Below are 27,386 nucleotides of genomic sequence, written 5' to 3'. Positions count from 1 at the left end.
AAAGGGGACTGGTGGAAGATGTGTATAGAAAGGGAACAGGGTGGGTTGTGCTCTTTGCAGACTCTGTCCAGGACTCTGTCCAATGAATTGTCTGTTAAATGTCATCATACTTGAGCACAAACACGTGTTTGGTTTGCCCCAAGGGGCAAACCAAAACATTCCCCAACACTTGTCTATAATTAAGAATCAGTTCAGTAATCCCAGATGCATTATCTAATATACTGTGTATGATTGATGATTATTTGCAGGTAAGGGAGAGAAGGGCAATGGGGCCAAGGGCCCAGCATAACTTCACCTTACTGCATGTAATTCTGGAAAAAGAAATAAGGAAAGATTGATTCTTTTTCACTATCTATGTTTCCGTACTCATCTCAAAATAATTGCCAAGTGCTTCTGGTGTGATAAACCAGGAGGGATATAAGGTGAGTGACAGCTGCTGAAGCTGTAGTTTTTTGGGTCTACTGACGTTGAGATGTTGCATGTGGAACAGACCTCACCAAAGCCATTGACATTCAAATAACTTAAAACAAAACAGCCTTTTACAAGGGCCTTTATACAGAGTATGGAGGCAAATGTTTAGTGATCAGTTTATGGCCTTTTTATGCACAAGGGCTTACCACGTTAAAGATTAGAAAAGCACATTTGATTCATTATTAGGTCTTCATCAAGACTAACTACAATAATAACTGAAGAATTTATGAAGAAACAGTAGTCTGAGGATCCCTTCCCGTCATTGAGGGATGGTGAAATGTAAAATGTGGCAGAGAATAGCACAGCAGTACCTATTTCCTGTGAAGAGCACAGGTTTTGTCATTGTTGTCGTCTTCCGTCCCCTCACCCCCAACGTCAGTCCAGTTATATTACAGAGATGGGCTTATGCCTGGCATTTAGCACACGAATTAGGTAGTTTTGCCTTGGGTCTCACTTTGGACTGAAGAGTCTGTAGGAGAATTTGACACACTTCCTTCATGAAGGAAGAGTGAAGAGAAATGAGACTGCTATAAAATTGATAAGACTTTATATATTGAGAGGAAAAAAAAAATCAATACCAAGCATCTTTCAAGATACTGTCTTTTTAGCGCTCTGCTTACACAGCCAGATGGCTTTCAATTCTTGACCGACAGTGTATAATACCAATAAAAGCTGGTGCCTGCTGAGACTTTTGCTTTCCATCTCTACTGGGTAATCACCATTGTAATGTGGGGAAAGGAGGAGAAAAGTGGAAGTGAGGTCACTTAACTCATTCAATATAGCTACGGCTGATGGGGGTGAGGGCAGGAGACAAGAGCAGGCATTTAATATTTATAATGGCTAAAGTATTATGTTCGCAGGAATATTTCAGCTGCTCTGTCTCTGTTCCTGGTTTTAAGCAAGCCAAGTATTCCTTAGTAGAAATAAGATTGAGCCTTTAACCTGTACTCATGCAAACAACTGCTAGCAGGTGAATGTTTTGGAAAGAGGCATTCCCAAACTTACGCAGCGTTTACAAGTGATGGCAAGTCCACTTGCAGACGTCCTGTTAACACACTGAAAGTGCCACACAGCTCTGGTGCAGGGTGCTCAACTCAGCACTGACTGCGTGCATCTCCTCAAGCATTTTGAAGTCCTGCCTTTAACGCAGCTGGTTTTGCCCGATTCTGCGGTCCTTACCTGTCTCCCTAGCTCAGCCCTGCAGCTGGCCTGTGGGCTAGCCTCTCCCCCCTTCATAATCTTCTCGCGGTTCAAGACGCCGCCTCTCCAGCTCCCTCCCATATTCACCTTCAGATCCAGGCTCAGCAATATTTGAACTATGATGGTGCCTGTCAGAGCCTTATTTCTTGACTGGGGGTGCAGCTGGGTGGGCCCTGGACAGGAGCCAGGTAATGCCACCCGGGCCATGAACCTGGGCTCCGCACCAGCCTCCCCACATCCTGGTTTCTTTGGCTTCACCTACTGTGACTCAAAAATTACAGGGACTTTTTTTTCCCCCCCCTCATTATCCGGTGCCCTTCTCAGCCAAAGGGATGCCCAGAAACGAGTGCGTGCGGTTTTACGGTTTCTCTTCCCCTTAGGACCACAGTTTTCAGCGCAGTTGAGCCAGGAGCTTCCCCCGCCGGGGCTAGGCCCTTCAGCAGCGGCCTGCCCTCGCTGCCCAGGCCGGGGCCGCGGTGCCGCAGCCCGGGCGAGGCGGCGGCCGTTAGGGGCCACCATCGGCGGGGCGGGGCGGGACCGGGAGGTGGTGCGATGGCAGCTGCCGTGCGCGCCGGGGGCGGGGAGGAAGGCGGGGCGGCAGGGCCGATAGATATACGGCGAGCCGCCTCCGGGCCGGGGGCGAGGGCGCCGCCTGGCCCGGGGGAACGGCTGGGGCTGCGGTGAGGGGACGTGGGGTGCTCGGCGGCGGGGCCTGCGGCTGCGGTGTGCGGGCTTGTCGGAGGGAGGGGGAAGCTCTGGCGGGGGAAGGCGGAGCGGCGCTGGGGAGGGGCGGCGGCGGGGCCGGGGCCGTTGTAGGGAGGCCCGGCGGCCTCGGCCTCGGGCGCGGGGCGCCGTGGCGGGGGCGGGTGCCCGGCTGAAGTGAGGGCTCCCAGGGCTGGCGGGGGTCCTGCTTAGATCCCCCCCTCCGTCCCCACGCCGCTGCGCCCCGCTGCCGGGCCCGCCTGCCCTCACGGGCGCGCTGCCTGCGTCGCTCGGGCTTTATCTCGGCGGCGGCTGAAGGTGCTTCCTGCCGGTGCAGGGGCTGCCGGCTCCCTCCCGCTGGCAGCCTCTTGTGCCGCTCCCCCGAGCGGTGCGAGCCGCCGTGGCAGCCGGAAGGCGGCCGGCCGGCCCCGCGGCGTGTGCCCGGGCTGCTGCGTGGGGCTTGCCGAGCCGCAGGCGAAGGTGTGCTGCGGCTCGGAAGAGCGCGATAAAAAGTACCTTCAAAGCAGTAAAAGGCAGCTTTAAAATTTACATTGCCGGCAGCAGTGCTTCCTGCTTGCTTCCCTCCCGTCCCTCACTTGCGGGTGCATATTCCTTAGCCGTGGAGTTAGGCAGCGCTCATACCGCGCTGTGGGAGCAAGCTTGTTTTCCTAGACCAGAACTGCTGCAGGGAGCTGCAGCAAAGCCGAGCTCCTGGGAGTGATCTGTGCTGACCTCTGAATGTCAGCCACGGTAGGGGCTGTTAGCCCCGCTCTTTGGGGAGCGAGGCTGAATTAGGAAAACCAGTAGCAAATCTGATTTTCTGTGACTGCGGCAGCGCAAGCGTCCAGCCTAGAAACCTTGCGCCTCAGTGAAATGGTTTTGGCATCGCCAGAGTTAGGGGCTCGTCTGCCTTAGCGATTTGCATGACAGTTCTTTGAAGTAGTTGAGCTAATACGTGCTTTTGCAACGCTACTGGCTTAGGGAAGTATTGGGATAGAGAGCTGACAATATTTAACGACTTGGAAAAAAAACCCCACTCCTGTGATTGAGCATGAGAGAACTTGAAGACTGGTCATAAAAATATCACTGAGCTGGTTTTTGTTTTTAACCTTGGGCAAGATGGGGTGTGTAATAAGACGGAACAAAGCTGAGAGGAGTAACACTTAACAATAAATAGCAGAAAATTCAAAGGTGTAGGACTGAAGTTAAAAAAAAATTAAAATACTTTTTAAAAAATCCTTGGATTATTGTAGAAACAAAATTAATTTTATGGGTAAGGAGTCTTAACTACCATGTTATTTTGTGTCACTGCAAGCAAACCACCAATATATGAGATTTTATTAAAGAATATTTATGTGTGTGTATATATGGATTATTTTTGGCCTTTTGTGTGGATGGCTTCAGAGAACGCTCCAAGAATAGGGTGAGAATCTAAGGCTTTTTGGCATATTTATGTGCTTCTGTTACATAAAAAATGAACTAGATCAATTATTCAGGGATGATGAAACTGGAAGTATGTTAAGGCCTTTATATAAAGAAAGCTCTGAACGTGTACATTTGAATGTTTTAGAACTTGTGACATTTACAGAAATATGGAAAATTTTGAACAAAACTACATTGGAGTAGCCTCCGTGGCCTTTTTAGGTGTATGAAATTACATTCTATTAATTTTCAGTGTCTCGTGCTTTTCAGTGATTTGAAGAGAATTCACAGCAACAAAATTGGAAATTCCCTTTTTCTCTAATGTATTTGTTTCTGTTCCTCAATATGGCCTTAAATTAGCATTTTAATGTATTTAGGTATATTCATTATCAGTTATTGTTTAAAACTCGAGTTGATATTTTAGACAAATTTAATACTTTATATTAGCACAGAACTATTCCAACAAAGCTGCATTTTTGTTGCATTTTGTCAGTTTGATACTTTAATAGACGTCTTACTCTTTCAATGCTTGTTCATCAGTCAGAAATAAAATCTCTGTAATTCTAAGCAAAGCATTTGAAGTTATAATCCCTATAATCCTTGTAAAGCAATTTCATGTGCGGTCTATTTTGAGACTGTCCTGGTTATACCAGTAATATATTTCAGTTTTCTAGTCTATATTCATTTAATGGATGATTTAATTATCTAATTTTGATATTTAAGGTATCATTATGTTTAATTTAAATTTACACAGCATTCTTCATATAGTCTTAATAAATAGTATAACTTCTCAGTTACGCTATTTATAGGAAGTTATACGAAGTTTATCTAATCATTTGATTATATTGTTGCACTTGGATGGTTGTATGAGTAACACTGCTTTGAGAATATTAGGCTTGAAGAGACTGGTGTCTTTTGACTGTCTCTCCTTGCCATCTGTTGTCTGTTTCCAAGTTTAGAGCTTCTCCTTCTGCAAGAACGTAGTACCCTTTTTGCTTGCAAAATGACTGCCTTAAAATTGTCCCTCTAAAAAAGAAGGAAGATATGAGTCAAACTGAACAAGAATTAAGCTGTGAGAACTGTTTATCAATGGTTGTTAAGTCTGTGATTTTATAACGGATCAGCTATCAAGCAACCTCAAAGAAACAATATATTTCATGAAAGTTAAATTTTATTAAAAACATGACTACTGTTCTATTTTATTTAAAAAGAAATCATAAACAACAAAACCAAAACCCAACACCTTGCATTCTTCCCAGAAGTTCACTTTTTTTACCATTAGAGCTGCATAGGAGTACATGATGTAAAAGGAATGATAAAAAACAATGAACAGGGAGGATGTAGTCTAAGGTTATAGAAGATTCCTGAAGTTCAATTTTAGTGCATTCAACTCTGTTAGATATCTCCTGTTTAACTGATAGGTGTTACAGCTATTTTTTTTCTCCTCTCCCCAGCAGAAAACTGGAGAAAATATCTTTTATCTTGCTTATCCAGACTTGCTTCAGACCTTAGTCTTTAATAACAACTTACTGGAATCTCTAATCAGGTAACTAGGGAGATGTCTAAAAACACAAGTTTCTGCTAGAAGTCTTGGGCTCACAATGGCTGGATGGTGATAGTGTGGCCTAATGGATAAATAGGGTGGTGGTTGGTTGTTTTGGTTTTTTAGTTGCCAGAAAGAAATCTTGCACTCTTCTTTTGCTTTTTTTTTTTGTATCAAATACAGATGAGACTGGCTTTATGATAAGGTTTTGCCTTGACATGCCCAAGAGAATGAAGTAACATAACAGATAGTACTGTTCAGATTAATGCCACAAAAATCTGTCTTAACAGTTTTATCGTGCCAGTTGTTGCCATGCGAAGTTCTGCCATTTATATGCTTTCAGTGTTAAACTCGACTTCACTTCTAATAATATTTTGGGGACTTAATATAATTTTTGTAAATGCATTTGCAGGAATGAAGTGGAAGTCACCTGAATTCTCTTGTACACTACTGAGACGAAATGACATTCATGTTTGTGGTGAATGGAAGTCATGGCAGCGTCTAACATGGGAGGGAAAGACATGAACGGACAATGTGGCGTGACTCGTTCAGATTGCAGCTCTTCTGCCTGCTTATGGCAGTACTGGCTATTGTGGTGCTGGTCCATAACTTTTTTCAGTTAGAGGTAAGTGGAGCCTGTTTCTTCTCCAAGAGGGCTTGAGCAACCTTATTCCTCTTTGAGTGTAAGGTTAGAATTTTGACTGACAGCATTTAGCTACAACTTGGAATCACAGAAAATTCAGACTGGAAGGGATGTCTGGAGGTATTTAATCCAACACCCTCCTCAAAGGCCTAACTTCAAAGTCAGCTTGGATTGCGCAGGGTATTGTTGAGTTTTGACAGTCTTCAAGGACAGTCAGATTTCACAGCCTCCCTAGGCAGCCTGTTGCAGTGCTGCACCCCTCTCATAGGGAAGAATGTTTCTCTTACGTGCAGTGGAAGTTGTCTCTTGTCCTTCTACTGTGCAGTTCTGACTCCAGTTCCTCTGTAACTCCCCTTTAGGTAGTGAAAGACTGCAGTTAGATCCCCTCTCGGTCTTCTCCAACTTTAAAAAAAAAAAAAAAAAAAAAAGGTCAGGTTCCCTTAGTGTCTCCTTTCTGTCGTGTACTCCAGTCCCCTAATCATCTCAGGGGCTCTTAGCTGGTCTCTCCAGTTTGACTCTGGTACGAGGTGTCCAAAAACCAGACACAGTGTTCTAGGTATGGCTTCACCAAGGTCAAATTGAGGGGAATTATCACTTTGCTCCATCAGCTGGTTATGCTTTTGTTAATTCATTGCCACAATGCTATGCTGTTTGCACGTGGTCAGTTTGCTGTCCATCGGAATCCCTAGGTCTTTTTCTGCAGCGCTGTTAGCTAGCTAGTTGATCTCCAGCATGTACTGATGCAACTTTTCTTTGCCTTTTCCTTTTTTCCTCTGCTGTGTCTGACTTGCACATTTCTTCATTTTACTTACCACCTTAGTGCAGAGGTACTTTCAAACTGCATTAGTCAGTAACCCCAGACTAAAGTCAAGACAGATAAAATCACCGAGGATCCGTTCCAGGGAACCTTGGAGGCTGACCCTGCCCAGTTGGCTGCCCGCCTGGCCAGACCATCCAGTGCGGCATTTGGTGGGTGAGCATAATAATGCTTAGCCTAATACTTTGTTAAATCATAGCTATTTTTTATGCATGTTAGCCAATCAATAATTGCTTTATGCTTTTAAGTTTTGTGTATCCTGCTTGCAGAGTCTTTTTTCCTCCTGGCTAGTGATGTCCAAATGAAATGATCCAAAAGAGGAGCTGTAAAATCCCCTCTCACCCTGAAAAAGATATAGTTGAATTGGAAGAGGTTCAGTTAAAGGCAAGGAAGATGTTTGAGAGGTCTAAAATCACAAGTGACACAGGATCAATAACTAAAGAACGAATGTTTGTTACCTATTCCAGTACTAGTGGAGACATTAAATAAAAACTGCAGATGCTGAATTCAAAGGAAGCAGGGGTGGTTTTTTTATGGATTGCAGCAAAGCTGCAAAAGTCCTTGCAGTAAGACTGTGTAGCTGCTAAAAGCATATTTTCAAAAACTCTGGATGAATTCATAGAAGAAAAATCCATTAGGGGATACTAAATCTTAAAGATGTCAGCCCTACTGTTTAAGAAGTCTCTAAGCCACAAAGTGCTAGAAACTGGATTAAGTCTTCAAGAGGAAGTATCACAACATGTTTGGCCTGTATTCTTTTCCCACATACCTGCTGTTGGAAACTACTGGAAATAAAAATACTGTGTTTGATGGACCTTTGGTTTGAGTTAGCATGATCATTTTTGTGTAACATAGAAGGTGGCTTTTCTTTTGTTGTCTCTTTCCGTGTTTTTTTGGCCTAGGATGTTGCATGAAGAACAGTGTTGATATTTTGAATCTTAGACTGTTTTCTTTTTTTTTTTTTTTTTTTTAAATTACATTTCTTAGAGAAAAGGGCTCTGGCAGAGCTTTGAGAGTGAAATGAAAAATGCAGTACGGGTGTTCACTCTGTGCTTTTTCTTGCCACTATTTATGATAAGTATCTGTGTGGCTTTGTTGACCTTTACGTATCTGATATTCCAAACTCAATTAAGTATTGTGTTGCTGGTAAATCTTTATGCCGTAACATGCAACTCTAACCCATTTTGTTGTCTTGACTTTTCTGAATGGACCTGCTCTGGTATTTGACTCTGTCTTTGGCATAGCTTTCCAGGCAGTCTAGTATAGGTATCTATGCTGATTCTTTTCAGTCAGAGATCAAAGCCAGAAAAAGTCTTACAAAGCTTTCACAGAATATCTATAACCAAATCCGTTCAGGCTCTGGAAGGAGGGCTTATTGTTGGTTACTGTTGAAAACGTGTTTGTAAATGTATCAGACATGCTTCTCATCCCCAAATCTTCTAATCTAGCTGGCTGTCGTGGTTTAACCCCAGTCAGCAACTAAGCACCACGCAGCCGCTTCCCCCTTCCCCCTCCCAGTGGGGTGGGGAGGAGGACTGGGGAAAAAAAAAAGAAAGTAAAACTCGTGGGATGAGATAAGAACAGTTTAATAACTAAAGTAAAATATAATACCAACAATAGTAATAATGAAATATAATAATAGTAACGAAAAGGAATATAACAAAAAAAAGGAAGGGGGGGAAGAAAAAAACCAGCGATGCACAATGCAGTTGCTCACCACCTGCTGACCGATGCCCAGTTAGTTCCCAAGCCATGATCCACACCTCCTGGCCAACTCCCCCCTGTTTATATACTGGGCATGACGTTCCATGGTATGGAATACCCCTTTGGCTAGTTGGGGTCAGCTGCCCTGGCTATGCTCCCTCCCAGCTTCTTGCACACCTCCTTGCTGGCAGAGCATGGGAAACTGAAAAGTCCTTGGCTTAGGATAAGCACTACTTAACAACAACTAACAACAACAACATCAGAGTGTTATCAACATTATTCTCACACTAAATCCAAAACACAGCACTGTACCAGCTACTAAGAAGAGAGTTAACTCTGTCCCAGCTGAAACCAGGACGCTGGCTAAAGCTAAAGAGCTAAGGCAATTACCAGCTAGCCCCCAGCTAGCCTCTCTGCTTTTTCTCTTTAGGATTTTATACTTTTTCATGTTGGAATCTTCCCTCTTGACTTCTTAAGCTACTAATGATACCCTCTCCACATTCCTACCCATGTCAGAATTTTACTTTTCTTAGCTTGTGTTAAACAAAAATTAAAAAAAAAAAAAAATCAAGCTGTCCACAAAACATTTGATAGTCTGCTTATTGTTTAATTTGCTTTTTAGTATGGAGTAAGCCCTCCCTTGAGGTCCATAGCTGACCACTGCATTATAGTACCAGAAGTGTGTTGGTTTTTTGGGGGGGGGGGATTTGGGGGTTTTGGTTTGTTTTTTTTTTTTTTTCCCAGACACAGCCAGATAGATAAAATGTTCTTCCACCAGCTGTAAATCTTAGCTTGGCCTAGTATATTCAGCACAATTGCTATAAACCTGCATGGTGAAGTACCAAGTTGTTGCCGAGGAGCAACATCATGCCTTTAGGATACAGAAGAGTTTGTATATTTGTACCAATTGCCTTTAGAGTGAGAGAACCACTTCAGGATTGGTTGTGAGCATTCTTTTATTTAAAAGCAATTAGAGTGTATGGGGAGAGGGGAAGTTTCTTGCAAGGATGAGGGAACGGTGTGTGGAATCAAACAGCTGAAACTGAACAAAAGAACTATGTAACAAAGTTTTCTTTATTCTTGCTGCTAAATTGCAGGTGTCTACAAAAGATGACTGCATCATCTTACTCGGATTATTGCTGGAACATTTGTCTGTCAGGTGATGGCTTTTTAGCATTGGCTTTGACATTTGGAGTAACTTAGCACCCACTCAGTGCTGTGAGACAGTAAAGACAGTGAACTGATCTCATGCCTGTCTTAGACAACAAATAGGGATAAAGTACCTGGAGTGGAAAATTACTGAAAATAAGATGACTGACCTTTCAGTAATTGGTATTTGTTCAGTTTCAAATATTGTCTGCTGCATAAATTAAGACTCTCTATTGGGCAAACGGGACACGCCCCCATGCCTGTCACCTGGGAATCTCCTGTGATGTTTCCTGCTCTGATGTTAGTGACATATGCAGGTTTACAGCAATTGTTCTGAATGTACTAGGCCAAGCTAACCGTTACAGCTGGTGGAAGATATTGGGCTTTGAGATGGAGTTCCACCTTTTCAGCAGCAGTTGAAATACTCAACATTTTTTATCAGCCACCAATGTTATTGCGTTTAACTGAGGACAAGTGTTCATTGCAGGTCTAACCAAGTACCCTGTGACCCTTCCAGAATATGTTTGAGAGCATGATTGCCTCGGTGAGGCTGTATGTTATATCTAATTTTTGCTTAGCTGGCAGTGAGAATGCTAAAAGTTGAGTAGTTGAGCTGAAACTTTCATTAGTTCTCCTGAAAATACAGCTTCCTTTTTTTAGGTTTTTATGATATCTCTCATGCACCAGGAACAGCTTGTGGATTTGTTTGTGCTTAATTGACATGTAATCTGTTCTGTCTTGCCTGCGTTACTTGGCAGACATCCATTAAATTACTTTGTGGTCACATTTGGGTTCTTGTTAACTTCAGAATGCAGCAAATAAAAAATAATAATTAAAAAAAACCCCAAACAAAAAACAACACCCCCCCGACCCCCAACCAAAAAAACCTCAAACCCAACAAACAAACAAAGCCCCTTGGGAATTGCACTCAAAATCAAGACACCTTGAATGGAGTATATATGGAAATAAGCAAAGCAGGGCAAGTGTTATTTAACGTGGAGACTGTATTAAAAACTAAAAGAATCTGTGTTGTAAAGGAAGAGGACTCTTGAGAAATCTTGAGAAACGCTCTTTACCTGCCCTACTTAAAGAGATTTTGTTTTGTTTTGGCTACTAACTAGAGTAGAGAGCCCACAGTTCTGCATGGGCTCAGTATGACGTCTTAACATACAGGAGCCAGAGAGATTTGGAAATGCCAGTGAAAGAGGGGGTAGGAAATGGAATGGGGACAGACTAAGCTATTAATCTGCCTCAGGGCAAGCCACGTATATCCATAGAGATAGTAGAACTTGAGCACATGTTTGGAGATGAGCGTGGGAAGCACTTGAGAAAGGAAGATAGTTTGGAAAGTTTTTCTATTCCAGTCAAGGATCTTTGGTATATTAATTGACTCTGAAGCTTTCCCTGCCTTAACTGGGAAAGGGAATCTCTAGTATTTTCTCATGTGAATAGCATACATGGTGTGGTTTACTTTCACATGTAAGCTTATAATTCTGCAATAATGTATGGTCCTGTTTGGGCTTGGGAGAGGGCTGTAAAGATCAACAAGGATGTTAGAGAAAGAATGTTCCTTCAGAATGTTGAAGAAGTTCTGGTTTTATCTTCACAGAGATTTCACCCCCTGCCCCCCTACCCCCTTGAAGATTGACTGAGGAAATATTTGTGGTATGATCTATTCTGCTTGGTCCAGGTCAGAACCTGGAGATGCCGGAGTTGAAGTGGCAGTGCTTGTCCAGGACCTCAGCTGCATACAAAGTGAAGAGTTTTGGCCTTGTGCTTTGCTAAAAAGGCTGTGTAGGTGGACTGCTGTAGAGACATAGAAGTATGTTGTCTGCTCTGTTTTCTGAATGTATGAGTTTGTTGGCTTGGTGTTCTCTGCACCCTTTTCCACTGAAAGATATAGGTATGCCCTTGGAAAGACTTCAGAAAGGCTAGCTAGGCCATAAATGACATCTTCTACATCTCTGACAGAAAGACTGAGTTAAAAACTCAGAAGAAATTTATAGGAGGTTAAAAACAGTGATAGGTCTGTTTTTAAGGCCTTCTTAAGTAACCATCTCTCATCTTCATTTGAAAGGATTTTTTTTTCCATGTCGCCCCCTGCCCCAAAGTACCAACCATTGAAGAACCAGCTGAAATATAGAAGCTTTCTCTTGAGACCTTACACTGAACACAAGAATTAATCAAACACACATATTGTCCCTTTCCACCCCTCCATAGGAAAATGATTAAACATTTTTGCTGACTGAGACATGGTTACCAGCTTATTGGATGCATCAAAATATATAGCTAACTTTTAAAAATATTTCCATGCAGTATTTTCTGTGTTATGTATAAGCATGAGCAAGTGAAAGGAAGAAGTTGTGAAGGTATCCAAAAATAGAAACTTGCCTTAATTCAAGAATGCATGTAGGCAAGATTTAAAGTAGAACTGTGCCTGAGATACATTCTTAGCTTTGCCTGAAATTTACTGGATTAATAAAAGTAATGTGCAGTGATACATTTGCATTTTTGGCTGCTGTGATGGAAAATAGAAATAATTATGAATTACCTCAGATGGCCTTCAGGGAAAATGTGTTAAATCCTGGGTGGAAATGTAAAACAGAAGCAAAAGCTTTTATTGTGATAATAACATTTTGTGTATCTGTGGATACGTGTCAATTTACATTTTATAGTTAAAATGTAACAATTTACAATTTCAGGTTTTATAGTTAACATGGATATCAAACAGAGAAGATTCTGTGTATCCATCTTACATCCTAGTGTGCTCGTTATCCTCTTAAGCTGATCAAAACCAGCTTCTTATGTAACAGGCTTCAAAAGCCTGTGCGTTTCTATTGCTTGTTAGGTTTACCTTTCTTCTTAAAAAGTATATTGAATCTCTGTCGTTCAAATGACTTTAATACACTGGCAAATTCAAATAAAATGTTGCAGGGGGGGAAACAACTTAGTATGTACACGTACTCTAGGTGATATTTCAATGGACTAAGAAAGGTTTATAACAATAAATAAGGCTTTAATGTAAGTGCTGGGAATTTTAGTGCGTTACTGAGCAGTTAATTATGGAGGAAGTAAACAGAAAACACTAGGATATTGGTAAGTACAATGATCTTTTAAAAAATTTCAAATAGCATAGTTTTAATTTTTTAGCAATCTTTCAAATCTAAACTAGCATATTCGCTGATGCCATGTGAATGGTACATTATATCATTTTAATCTTTGCTTGAAAAATGATTTTGCTTCTCTAGGAAATACAAGTATGGATAAGTTCTGCTATTTACACCTGATAATTAAGTACTCATTAACTGCTGATGTTGTGCATATTTGAGGTGTAAGTTTGGATTTGCTGATTAGAAATCTCACAGGTAGCTCTGGAGTCTTAGACTGTGCTATTTTTTAAATTTCCCTAATGCAAACCTGCAAAATTGTGTGATGTCATGAAGAAGATGGTATCTCTGCAGTCATTTGCATAAAAATACAGTTTTGGAAAATGATGTCAAGTCACAGCAGAAGTCCCCTCTCTTAGTCTAGCTTTGTATTTAACTTCTAATTTTTAAACTCTTGTGTGAATTAGGGGATGCTTTGCTTGTGTTTCATTTGGCTCTCGAAGCAGCTGTATATAGATTTCAAAATCTTAAAAATAAACAAACAAATAATTTTTTTTGCCTATTTAGTCCTAGCTTGTCCTAGACTATTTTACTTGCCCACCAGCTCATGAATTCATTGCCCCTGAAGCATTCCTTTCTTTTCTTCCATTTCTTTCAATCTGTACATTACAGGGAAACCCACGTTTCAGATAATTAGATAAGAAGCAATGTGAGTGTGACCAGATGAATGACTGCAGCTGCCACATGCAGCAGACTTCACTAAAAGGCATGTGCAGGGGGTGCATCAGCTTCATCTGCAGTGTAATGTCTCAAAGAAACCCTATTTCCTTGCATTATATTGGGCAGCTGTTAGACCTCATTGTGCTTGAAGACTAAAATGTTACTACAGTAAGAAAATTAAACATGAGTTACAAATTATTATTTAATCATACAACCTTTTGTAATTTTTTTCACATTGCTGATATTTACAGAATACACTGGTAGCCAAAATACTGCCACAGAGAATATTGGGCCTGATTTATATAAAAGCCTCTTTGCCAGAGGAGGGTAACCACAGGTTGCCCACCTGTTTCTTTAGAAAGCCCATGGTCAAAGTAATAGATTTGTGTCTTCCAGTAAAGTTGCTTCATTTGGTCGGCTTCAAAGCTCTGTAAAGCAAAGCCCAGTTCTTGGGATCGTTTCCTGACAAAGCGTCCGTTATTCATAGTGTTTCATTTAGTAGCACAGTTTCAGGTAATCTTTTTTCCTCCCCAGCACCTGGATGATGACACAGTTTCAGGATCAAATTGGATAACAGAAAACAATGTCCAGCATTCTCTATCACACACAACCAAAACTACCAGGAAGCCTTACTGTGGTTATAAGCAGCAGACTTTGTCCAAAAGAGAACAAGCGGAACAGGCATCATTGCTTGCTGCAATACAGTGGCCAAAACCCCCTGATGGCAAAATTGCCTTTGTACAAAGCACTGATCCCACACATAGTGACTTTGTGATTGTGAAACCCAGCAGGTTCTTCAAGGTGGGTGATCAGTTAGAGGTGCTTGTTCGTATGAAGGATTTCCACGGAAAACCCAAGCAGTATGGCGGAGACTATCTACAGGCACGAATTCACTCTCCTCTGCTGAAAGCTGGAGCAACGGGAAGGATTGTAGATTGCCATAATGGCCTTTACAAAGTCTTCTTTACCTTGCTTTGGCCAGGAGAGGTCAAAGTTTCTGTGTCGCTTGTCCATCCAAGTGAAGCAATCCAAGTCCTCCTGCGTTTACGAGAAGAAAGGCCAGACAGGGTCTATTTCAAAAGCTCATTCAAGTCTGGGAGGTATTCGGAAACTACTGAATGCAATGTTTGCTTGCCTGGAGACCTCCCGGTCTGTAACTTCACAGACCTCTACACGGGTGAGCCGTGGTTCTGTTACAAGCCTCGAAAACTGTCCTGTGCCAGCCGAATCAGCCATGCCAAGGGTGGATATCAAAAAGGTCTTCTGACACAAGAGGAAAGCCTCTTTTTCCAAAGGTATGTTGTTGAATTTATACATACTTAGTCAAGTAATTTTTTTTTTTTTTTTAAAGGCAAACTTTAGGTTATTGGTCAAATACGACAGATTGCCTTAGAGGAGGTGTGTATCTGCAGGAGCAGGTGTTTGATGTGAGTTGTTGAATATTCTCTTTCCCTCCATTCAGCCATGCAAGAACACAGTAATCTTAAACTAAAGATATTTGGAGTGTAGTTCTCCCTCTATGCTTTGAATTCAACACTGGTGCACCTGCTAAATTTTACAAGAGCATACTGTCTAAATCTAGTGGTGGTTTGGGGGACTGTTTCCTTATTTTTTTGTTTCCACACCTATGCTTGCAATACCAATAACAATGTTTTGAGATGTATTTTTTGGCCAAGTCTGAACTACCTAAAAAAGGTCCAGGTTTTAGACTTATTTTTACACAAAATACCAGTTGTTTTTATCCTCAGCATAAGTCGTCTTACATGTAATGCAAAGTGTTCCTTGTTGCTCAGTACGACTTTCAAATCTTAGGAATAATTTTAAGTCAGTCATAAAGAAAACAGCTGGTAGAACAAACTGCTGAGCAATACCTGTGCAAGTGGAAATGATCTGTGCATGTTATATAAAGTGTCAAACTAATCTAGCTTTACAGTCATCTTTTTTTTTTTCTGCGTTCAGCATTTGAAAAAAACCCCATCTCTTAGTGCATGGGTAGATGTGACAGAACTGCTTCTGTATATACCCTCAGCTGAAATTAGACAAAGTTAGCTACTGTGTAGTGTCAGAATAGTGGTTGTAGGCTACTGCCTTGCTTTCCAAAAAAGGTGTTGAAGGGAAGTGTTTCAGCAGTACGTCCACTTGAGGCTTAAATTGGGAAAGATTTTTAGAGTAGCAGCTCCAAATAGTTTAATTAGGAAAGTGTGTGTGCATGTTAGTAACTGAAGACCAGAAATCAAAAGTAAATATCAGTGGAATTGTTTTTTAGCTATTCCTTATCAAGTTTGTAACTGGGTCTTTTGACTTTCTGTGCCTCAGGCAGTTCACCTGTAAAATATGGCTGATATTGATTGGTGATGTTTCCAAATGGGAGTGGGAAACTTTTTTTGCTTGTTGTTTTTTGTTTCGTTCAGCTCTGAGATCCTTGACTGAAATGGCTTATAGAAATTCCAAATAATTTATTTCTGAAATGGAGAAAAACATTAGACAGGGATTCTCTTCAAAACAGCAACAAAAACAGAACAAGAGCTTAGTATTAAACCTCTGCATCTGTCACAGCTGCACAGTAGTGAGATGTGTCCAACACAAAATGATCAGAATTCACTGATGTCCACAAACAAGTACTTCTGAGGTCTCTTGCTGTTTAGGGGGATGCGCTTTGTTTCTGTATTCAGCAAATTGCTGTCCTACTGGAAGACCTTATTGCTGGGGATCTCTGAAGTTGGTTGGACATTGGCTGGTACTACCATCTCCCCAGAGGCAGGACATACCACTGCTAGCCTAGTCTAGGGCTAGATCTGCAGGTGGTGGTGGTGCTGGACTGCCACCAGCTCGGCTATGTACTGCGGAGCAGGCTGTGGGATTACAGGGGCTGAAAGCAGTAACTACCTGTGGTTTAACCCCAGCCAGCAACTAAGCACCACGCAGCTGCTCGCTCACTCCTCCCCCCTCCCAGTGGGATGGGGAGGAGAATTGAAAAAAAGTAAAACTCATGGGTTGACGTAAGAACAGTTTAATAACTAAAGTAAAATAAAATATAATACTACTACTACTAAAAATATAATAATAACTGTAATGACAAGGAAGATAACAAAAAAAGAAAAAAAGAAATAAAACCCAAGGAAAAAAAAACCCAGTGATGCACAATGCAGTTGCTCACCACCTGCTGACTGATGCCCTGGCAGCGATCCACCCCTCCAGGCCAACTCCCCCCCATTTATATACTGAGCATGATGTCCTATGGTATGGAATATCCCGTTGGCTAGTTCAGGTCAGCTGCCCCGGCTATGCTCCCTCCCAGCTTCTTGCACACCTGCTTGCTGGCAGAGCGTGGGAAACAAAATCCTTAACTTAGTGTAAGCACTCGTCTGCAACAACTAAAACATCAGTGTGTTATCAACATTATTCTCAGACTAAATCCAAAACACAGCACCATACCAATTACTAGGAAGAAAATTAACTCTATCCCAGCCGAAACCGGGACACTACCTCAACAGAGGTATTTACTGTGATAAGCACCTATAGAGAGCTGGTAGAGCTGGGAGCTGCTGCTGCAGCGTACCCTTTCAGTGGTTTGTCTCCTGGCAGTGGTACACGTACCACAAGCTGGGAACTTCCTATCTTTGTGGTAAATCCCCCAAAGCTTCTTGCAGGCCTGTGATAGCTTGATAGCTTTATCTAGGTTTGTGCCAGTAAAAATGTCCACAAGATTTGTGTCCTAGTGCTATGAAATTTTGAATTCTGATTCAGAATAGTGATAGTGGTCTCGAGGAAATTAATACAGAATGAATTCAGCTACAGGAAGTTGTCCTGGTTTCGGCTAGAATAGAGTTAATTTTCTTCCTAGTAGCTGGTATAGTGCTGGGTTTTGGATTTAGTAGGAAAATAATGTTGATAACACACTGATGGTTTTAGTTGTTGCTAAGTAGTGTTTATACTAAGTCAAGGATTTTTCAGCTTTGCATGCCCAGCCAGCAAGAAGGCTGGAGGGGCACAAGAAGTTGGGAGGGAACACAGCCAGGACAGCTGACCCAAACTGGCCAAAGGGATATTCCACACCATATGACATCATGCCCAGTATATAAACTGGGGGGAGTTGGCTGGGAGGGGCAGATCACTGCTCGGGAACTAACTGGGCATCGCTCGGCGAGTGGTGAGCAATTGCATTGTGCATCACTTGTTTTGTATAGTTTAATTCTTTTAGTATTACTATTGTCATATTATTATTATCATTATCATTGTTTTTCATTCCTTTCTGTCCTATTAAACTGTCTTTATCTCTACCTATGAGGTTTTTCTTTTTTATTCTCTCCCCCATCCCACTGCGTGGGGGGAGTGAGCGAGCAGCTGCGTGGTGCTTAGTTGCCGGCTGGGGTTAAACCACGACAGAAGCAGAGTAAACTTAAAGTAAAAAATTCTTAGTGTGAGTCCTATGTACTTATTTGAAGTGGATTAAGAAAAAATGAGCTTAATATTACCTTCAAATTTTACAGATATAATTATTATTTTTTTGTTTTTGTTCAAGTGATGTGAATATCAAAAGGCCGCTGCTCTCCAGTGGACCTGATTCAGTGATGGTAAAGCCCAAGGCATTTACAGGTAAAGTGAACTTTATAAGATTCTTGTTTGTAATTCATAATTAAATTTATAAAAAGAACAACAGGCATGAGGTAATAATTGATTTGTTTGTTTTCATAGCATGGAATAGAAATTAACTTTTAAATTTGTATTAGGAAGATGAAGGCTTTTGGGTGTTAACTGTAATATAAGTTCAGTACTAATAACAAAATTGCCTAAAATTACATACATAAATGGGATTTTTAGCAAAAAATAATTAAAAAAGTTTGTTCTCTTGCCAAAAGTGTCTTTTTTTCTAGCATTTACTCAGAGATGTAAAATGTCTTATAGTAACTGCTCACCAAACTCTCAAGTTAATCTAGCAAAACCAGCTGTGTGGTGTTTCTTAATTTCTTTCTTTGTTAAGAATTTTGTCTAACAGATTTTGACAATTTGCATTTAAGTATTACTATAATTTGTGTTACCACAGGATGTCAGAACCTACAGTTGTGGACCAGAACCTAATTGTTCTGTACCATGTCTAAAAACAAAACAAAGAGACAGTCCGTACTAAGTTAAACTTAGAGGTTTTATCTCATTCATATCCATGTGCACGCTTTTTATGCCTCTAAAAAGCCTGCATAAAATGTGATATACAGAGAATTACTTCTTAATTGAAAGCTTTTCAGATTTTTTTTTTCTGTAAGGCTGTAGAAGACTTTAAAAGTAGAGTTCCTGACCTGAGCAATAAAGTCTTAACAGAAAACAACCTTACAGCATTTCTTCCTTTTAGTTTTGCTGTTCACAAAAAAATAGAGTGCTTCTATTAAGTCAGCAGCGCTTTCCCCCCTTTCTTTCTCCAGATCCTTTAGATGACATGTTTTTTGTTGCTTTTTTAATCTTATATATTTCCTCGCAGAAACTGCTGCAAATTTGAAATTTTATTATATCGCCCTTCTTTCAGGAGTTACAGGTGATCAAAGCCTGCCTGCATTTCCTGAGGTTTAATGCTGAGTTAGAAAGGGTTGATAGGAGTAGCACAGTATTCCTCAGGGAAATTCCTTCTAAGAAGAACAGTCTCTGAATAAACAAACTTAATACGTTGGTATAATGATTGTGGATGTAGGGATTTGTTAGGATTGATGGCACGCTTAAATTTAATTGTTCTGCTGTTGTTTTTGCACATCCCTTTCTGTTTGGGGATAAATGTAGATCAAATTGATTCTTAAAACTTTATTTTTCTGAAATACAACCTTTTATTTCTATTCTTGGTTTGTAACTATTCAGATTGGAGCTTTTACTCTCTTCTATAAAATGCAAAAATAATGGCTTTCTGAATTCTGGAGCCAAATTGGTATGATACTATACACAGATTTGAAATGCTGGTGTTAGGTTTAGTGTGAGGCACCAAAAAGTTGTTCTAGTACCATTTTTATATATATGTGTAGTCTAAGAATCAATTTAAAAGGTAAAAAATGGAAATGTTTTTACATCAAAACTTAAGAAACAAACGAACTGAAGTTGTGAATTCACATTATGAATTAGTCTTTAATTACATGACCATATGAAGGGATTTTTCCTTTTCTTTGTAGGATTCCTGTTTCATACATACTGTATGAGTCAACATTACTAGTTGTTTTTTTTTCTCTTCCTTCATTTTCCCTGTTGCCTGATTTAAAGAATCATCCAAAGATAAAATTTTCTAATGGCTTTTTCTGTGGTACTCGTGATTATAGTCTTTGTGTTATACAAACATAATAGTAAGTGTTCCTGTGAGGTCAAAGGAGGTTAACATCTACTAATGCAAGACCCAGAGAAGATTGTATAGAAACAGTGAGGCCAAAAATGCCTATTAGGAATGGGTGTTTAAAGATGCTTATGGTCTAATTTTTTTTTTTTGAGTGTTTAGAGTTTGGTTACACCTGTGTTATAATGAAGCATCTACCAGAGGATGCTTCTGGGCCCTAGAATTCCACTGCCTGTCCTTTTACATAGTTAGAACGGTCCCTGGCATGATTTTGGCCATGGCACTGTGTGCTTTCCCAAACAGCTGCAAGTTAGGACAGGCCAGGGACTGTTCTTAACAGGTAGTCTCCACACCAAGGTGACTAAAAGTGTTTAAACAGCTGGACGTGGCTGCTGCACGCAGCTGGTGTTTGTGTCAGGGAACAGCTCCGTGCTTGTTCAGTTTAGGTATTTGAAGACACATGTGAGAGAGGAGGAACCTGTAATGACCTCACGGAAGTTCAATGTACTAGTATCACGCTGGATACTAAGAGAAATATGGCAATGTTTGACTAACATAACCATGAGATTGGAGCTTCTCTTCCTGTAATCTCTGGCCCTCACTTGCAACGTATCGTCCAACTTCTTCAAGTTAGATAGGCATCCTACGGAACAGAGCTTCCCTGGTGTAGTCTAATTACTCCTCAGGGGCCCGCCTATCCCAGGCAGTAAAAGGGGAAGGGGCTAGATAGCAGAGAGAAAGTATGAAATCCATGGAATTAGAGACTCTCATAATTCATACATTCAAAGGGCACATATAAAATTCTTGGTCATGGCTTTAACTCTGGCATTTCCTAGTTTTGGAGTCCTTATGATTCAGACTTCGCCCTTCTAGCATGCGTGGCTGGAGCAGGGGTGTCGGTGTGCGTGTTACTCCATAGACGGATTTTTTTTTTTTTTTTCTTTCCCTTTCCCCCTCTGAGTAGTGCCAGGTTGTCACCTTGGGGGGGGTTGGTGTCGGTGTCCCGTGCTGCAGCGGCCGGGGCTGGTGCGGCGGGGCCGGGTCGGTGCGCGGAGCAGCCGCAGCATCCCCGCCGTGGGCAGGCTGGCCGCCAGAGGGGAGCAGTGCGCTTCGGCACCGAGCGTTGCCGGCGCCGGGCGCTGACAGCCGAGGGGTGGCGGGGCCTGGGGACCCTGGGATCCGGCCCAGGCTGGAGGAAGAAGGTGCTCTGCTGATCTCTCTGCCTGTGCTCCTCTGTACCTTTCGCAAGCATCCACGATTGAGCACTTCTGTCTAAGTGCGAAAGACGTCAGATGCTTACTATTTTTCGCTTTATCATCGGAGATACCGTTGAATTTAAACCAAGTGAAACTGTAACTGTTCAACCAGCTCTGTCAGTAGTTGCAGGTTTTGCTGCAGAAATAGGCGGTGAAATACTTGGGCTTATAGAAGTGTGATGCATCGAGCTTTTCAGTCTACGTGGTACATCACACTCTTTTGCTTTCAACTAGGGCAGATGCTCATACATCACTGGCTATATGTCCATGAAGGTTATGGAGGCTGGTTTTGTTGTATATTAATTTCAAAGAACTTTTCTCTTCCAGATTCAAGCAGTATGGACAGAGCTGAAGATCCCACAGTTTCCCCTTCTGGTTATTATTATGAAGACCAGTGGAGGTCTACAACACACTGGATCCATCATTTTAACAAGTCAGATGATATAACCAAATGCTTACAGGGAAAAGTAATCCACTTGTTTGGAGACTCTACAATAAGGCAGTGGTTTGAATATCTGACAGCATTTGTTCCAGGTTATTTTTTTTAATTTGGTTTTGTCCTTAAAGACCTTTGCAAAGCTTTATTTCTCACACCTCAGACACAGAGCTGATCTTACTGAATGACAATGACAAAACAAAGCAAGAGGAAAGAAAACATCATCAGAAGTCTTGGCAGAAAGGCAGTTAGTCAAATGTTTGAGCAGACACTGGAAACATATAGGCCTTGGAAATGGGGCCACAAGGTATCTGCAAAGTTGTCCTTGTAAAATGTTTCACCAGTGAGGACCGCTGCTGTGGCTGTGAGTTAAGGTGGCCACCTGGGGGGCACGGCAGAAGTCACTTAGGGTGCCTGCATAAGGCCTTGCAGCATCCCAGTCACACGAGTGACTTTGGAATGAAGTAGCAAATGACTTCCGTTACTGTTGATTGGTTTTGGGCCCTTTCTTGTATTTATTTTAACTTACATAACAGAATTTCAGTAGCCAATTAGATATTCCTCCCTTACCCCTAAAGCAGTTAAATTGTGTTGGAACACAGACTTTGAGACTCCTTCATACCTACAAGTTGAAGTCATCTTCCAATTTAATGGAGTCCTAAAGTTGCCAGAAGGGTTCCCATGAACACTGGATTCATAGGGCAACAGTGACTGAAGGAGTCTATTTGGAAAATTTCTTTTTTATGAGAGAGAGAAGAAAATAGTTTGGGAAACTTGGAAAAGGCATTAACAGCCTTGTGAAGCTGAAGTGTGCTGTCTTGCAAATTTCAACACCCATAAACTCCACTCTGAAATATGCAGCTAGCACATGTATGATGCTCACCTTCTGTTTCATTTTAGAGTTCTTAGAATTATGTTCAGATTTCCTTATCTACTGCTACTTTTGTCCTGTGGTCCTAGCATCTTGTTGATAGTTTTAATCTCTTATGCCATCTTTCACTAATGCTTGCTCTTGGATTTTCAGATCTAGTGGAATTTAACCTGGGGAGTCCTAAGAATGTGGGCCCTTTCATGTCTGTGGACCTGAAGCACAATATCCTACTGAAGTTCCGCTGTCATGGCCCACCCATTCGCTTTTCAACAGTCTTCAGCAGTGAACTGCGCTACGTTGCCAACGAACTGAATGGCATAGTGGGTGGGAGAAACACGGTGATAGCCATAACCATATGGTCCCACTTCAGCACTTTCCCTGTGGAAGTGTATATCCGGCGGCTGAGGAACATTCGGAGATCAATTATTCAACTGCTGGATCGCAGCCCCAAGACTTTAATCATCATCAGAACGGCTAATGTTCAGGAGCTTGGGCCAGAAGTGAGCCTCTTTAACAGTGACTGGTATTCCTTTCAGCTTGATTCTGTCATGAGGAAAATGTTCTCAGGAATTGCTGTGCACTTTGTGGATGCTTGGGAGATGTCTCTGGCTCATTACTTGCCACATAGCTTGCACCCAAAAGAAGTCATTGTTAAGAATCAAATAGATGCATTTTTATCTTACGTGTGCCCTCTGCAAACTTAGCACAAGTGGGTATCCCTATGTCATCATCTTTTGCTATAGCCGAAGGAAAGTTGCTCTTTGTCAGAGCTATCGAGTTATGCTGGATGGTATGGAAGAACTCTGGTTATTGTACTTGCATGCAGTATAAGCGGGGTGGCCTTAGCTCTGGGTAGCTGTGAAAGGTGGTAAAGAGGAGTTGACTGTTCAGGCCATATCTTCCTGCAAGGTTGATTCCTTCCAACCTTATCATTCGTATCTGAGATTATTAGAGAGCACCTTAAATTAAATTGACAGGATTCAATAAGAAATTATATGGGTTATTAGCTTTACTAGTTGTCTGCACTGTATGCTTAATTTAATCCATATGACACTGATTCTGTTGCCAGGGTCTTGCTGCTCAGAACTGTGTGTGAAACCTGGGAAAAATTTTGGGAGTGGTCTTCCTCTCAACGTTGCAGAGTTTGAGGGACATCCCCTCCAGTTGTATGTCAGAGAGGCGCAGCATCTGTTCTTGTTTCAAAGTCCTAATTAGAAATACGAAGGGAGTGTACCAAAATCTCTAATATCAATCAAGGAAGCACAATCAAAATATCTATAGTATTAAGTCATCAAGAATTTGCTGAAATTCAATAGAGCACACTAGTTAGGCACCCTTGGTGTTTAAAGACGGCTGCTAAATAATGCAAATAGCCAGTATTTTAGTTTGGTTTCCTGTACTACTGAATCTCTTCTGAGCTTTAATACACTGTCTACTTCTTGATTTGTCTGTAATGGAGAAACGTGTATATTATGACCTCAGTGAAGACACTGTCTCAGGCAATTTCTGCAAGTTCAAGTTGCAGGCTTGCCTACTTGAAGCTTGAAGCTCTCACTAATGAAAGTGTTTCCCTTCCCTGTAAGATAAAACTGTTCCGTTACGCTCTTGCAAAGCTGGGCTTCTGATCATTACTCTTGTACATCGTTCATGCATTGTGTCTGTATGGAGAAGCCAAGTGATCTGAATGCGCCTGACGATGTTTGGCAATGGGTAACAGTAACTGGCACACACTGGTGTCAAGGCCGTGCAATGATGTCCCTTCTATGTTTGGCAGTTTTATCATTTATTCATGAGCTTCACTGCTGCCAATATAAAAGGTCAAAAACATCGCACCCAGAAGCCAAACACACACAGGGTTACCCTCCATACAGATGCTTGGTAAATATTTGTGGTTTTGCTGGTGTGAAAGCTGGTGGCTCTTGGGCCTCTTGGCATGGTGTTTTCTGCTGCTAATTTGATTGAGCCCATCTATAGTTTTAACTAATAGCGCTTTGAAAACAAAGTTTTGATTAAATTCAGCCCACAAATTAAACAGCAGAGAAGTGTTCCATATTGTCGTATTTCTGGTCCTGCTCAGGCCAAAGGTAGCCTTTACCAGTGGCTTTACTGAGAAATGTGTCAGAACAGTAGTGGAGTGCTTCTGAAGAAGCTCATCATGCTTAAGGAGAATATGAAAGTTGAGACTTTGTGAGCAAACTGAGAAGATTAATAAGGCAAATTGGTAGGTTGCACAGAATGGAATAATTGAAATGTCTTCATATTAGAAATGTTTTACTCTCTGCCAGGTTTGCTGCTATGTTAGGAAGATTGTGCTCTTATTGCTGGAGCCCCAAGAGAGCTAATGCTACCAGCTACAGGAACAGTGTTTTTTGTTTCCTTCATTCTAAAGGACAACTGAGAACTGTTTTAAAAACAAATGTAAATGCTTTTAGCATGTACAAGTCATCAGTAGCATCCATCTATATACTTAGCAATTTTAAAATGTTTAAAAATGGCTGGAGGAGTTGCAAACACTGAAATAGCATTTATTCTTAGCTTTTCAAATCAGAATTAAGGAGGTCCAATTTGCCAGTTCCTACTGACAACTGCCTCACATAGTATCTGTCCATACATTAGCTTTAGGTGATTATTTCTTACTTTAATAAGTTAATGGAAATTTATCCTCTGCTAAAAAGAGACCACACCAATTCAGGTCTGGGAAGGTAAACCACCACAATGCAAAATGACCTTTCATCTTTTCCAGGTGTGTTTTTTAAAATAGGTAGAGTATAAGGCTTTCATGCTGAATAACAAATCTATCCAAATAATGTTAATGAAAATAAGACTTCAAACTTTTGCTTTGAAGGAAACTACTTAATTTGTGGACTAACCATTTGGTTTTCCTCACAAAGCTATATCATGTGTGAAAGTGTTGTCGTGGCATGTTTCTTCTCTGAATGTTGTAGTGTTCACCACTGCTCTTCAACGGCAACTTTATATCGCTGTTAGCTACCAAGAACAGATAGAGAAGAACATTTTTTTTTTGAATGTTTTGACAATTGAGGGAAAGAGAACAGGGCTGCTGTTAGCAAAGATGTCTAATCACCTTCTGGTAGAACCTCTCCCTTTTAGATTAATTAGATTTAATTTTTTTGATAACAGATTAACTAACTTTTAGGTAATGAACTTGAGGGAAATTGCCAGTTGATTTGGAATGAGGACCAATATTTCATTTCTTTGGGCTCTGGAATAGACAGGGAGGAGAAAGGGAGAAAGTGAGGATTTACTCATGTTTTAAGATGAAGACTGGGGACACTATGCTTTTATATGTCATTCAGTTGAACTATAAATTATTTTTCATTTCTATTCTCATCTTGTTACCAGTTGTGTATGTACTGTATATGGAAACATAGAAGCAATAAAATATTTTTAAATCAGTTTCTTTAAACCTTTAAGATTCTAAATGGATTTTAATAGGGACTTCGGTTAAGAGGTTGGTTATTTTTCAAGTTACTTAATATGAACCAGGACTGGAAAGAAATTTCTTGGTTGTCAGTTAAGTATCTTCCTTTACACGTAAAAATTTATTTAACGGGATTTTTCAAAACCCTGTTTTCTTTTTCTTTCCATTTTCTTCACTTGAAGGGAAGAAATTGTATTATTTTTGATACTTTCATTCTCGTCCTGAGCCTTTTGATTATTAACCTTTCAATACAGATTTTTTTTTTCCTTTTTAAATTCTTTATTCAAAATCCAGCTCACTCAAATCCCAGTGAAAAAGACTGTATTTTTATGCTGTTTATCAGAAGATTTCAGAGCAATTTATTTATAAAATAAGTAAACTCCATTTTATGGATTAGACTGATACATGGTGATTTTCTGCACCTGATATTTTGAGAATCTTGTTTCTCATATGTATCATGTTAGGCTGATTTCTTTGTTCCAGAAATTTAGTAAAAACATTAGTTGAATTGTTGATGAAAAGAGAGCATAAAAAGCAGAAGTTTCCCTTTTTTCACATTTTCAGTTGCTTCTTATTTCATCTGCTATGCTGCACTATTGCAGCTCTGCCTTACGAGATTCGAATTATTGTTTTTTCATTGCTTTACTTATTAGAGGCAAGCATTTAAAAATGGGACCTTTTCTTACTAGAAGGGTCTGTATGACTTTTTATGTACTACAGGTGACAATTCCATGTATATGTGACAAAACTGAAGATCTGAAGTTGTCCCCTGGGAAGGGTGAGGGTATTGGGGTTTTGCTTTGTTTTTGTGGCAGAAGTGTGAGTTAAAACATTATTCCACTCATGACAGTTTAAGTAACAGCAAAAAACTTCTATCACAAATGCGTATTTAATTTATAAAGCACTTACTTGTTAAGTCCAGATCGCTTCATGCTTAGTTTCTACTCATATATATTTAGACTGTTTGGAAGCCTCTTGTTATCTGTTGGTAGCAGCGAAGGACTCTATATCTGTGTGTTAGAGAAAGAACTTGTTTTCAAAGTTTTTTTTCCTATTATATGTATATTATTGAAATGCTTACAATACAAAGAAGGCTCTAATGTCTTTTATTTCCTGCTGTGATCAGAAAAACAATTTAAATAGCCAAAAAGCTGAAAGAATAAAGTTCCTAATGAAGAGGGCAAGTTTACTTAAACTGTTTCATCTGATTTAGTCTCAGTTTGTCTTGTTTGCCATCATCCCACATACTTTATATTTTTATAGTTGTGTTATAGTTCCTTTAGTTTTACCTATTACATTTTTGTGCTGTGTGTTGGATAGAAGTTTCACACTATGGTTTATAGATTAAAATCACTTAAAGTGATTCCCCCCCCCCCCCCCCCCCCCCGATGGTGTGTATTTGGAGGGGCGTGATCTGTGCAAGCAGCACAAGCCTGGCATGAGACGTAGCACTGAACCACACTGGTGTTTCGTGTTGTCGGTGTATCAGTCCTGACACATAATAAAAGCTTGTACATAATCTAGGCTTCCTTCTTTGACGACCAACGGGAAATCCTTAAGCCACTTCATTTAAAAAAGCAGTGTGAAGAACAGAGGAGATGC

At 40.8% G+C, this 27,386-nt stretch overlaps 1 protein-coding gene across 1 annotated transcript; it reads left to right on the top strand.

The window, feature by feature from the left end:
• The first annotated feature begins 5,255 nt into the window (after positions 1-5,255).
• Positions 5,256-25,759, top strand: NXPE3 (neurexophilin and PC-esterase domain family member 3). Its single transcript, XM_050907820.1, has 6 exons — positions 5,256-5,341; positions 5,751-5,963; positions 14,013-14,773; positions 18,001-18,074; positions 21,363-21,569; positions 22,496-25,759. Exons 2-6 carry the CDS (start codon positions 5,871-5,873, stop codon positions 23,044-23,046), a joined length of 1,686 nt encoding a protein of 561 aa, XP_050763777.1. The 5' UTR covers positions 5,256-5,341; positions 5,751-5,870; the 3' UTR covers positions 23,047-25,759.
• Positions 25,760-27,386: the final 1,627 nt, after the last annotated feature.

Source organism: Gymnogyps californianus, chromosome 1 (assembly GCF_018139145.2).
Source record: "Gymnogyps californianus isolate 813 chromosome 1, ASM1813914v2, whole genome shotgun sequence".
Classification (NCBI taxonomy): domain Eukaryota; kingdom Metazoa; phylum Chordata; class Aves; order Accipitriformes; family Cathartidae; genus Gymnogyps; species Gymnogyps californianus.
Note: the sequence above shows the minus strand (reverse complement) of the source record. Positions and strands in the feature narration are given on the sequence as shown.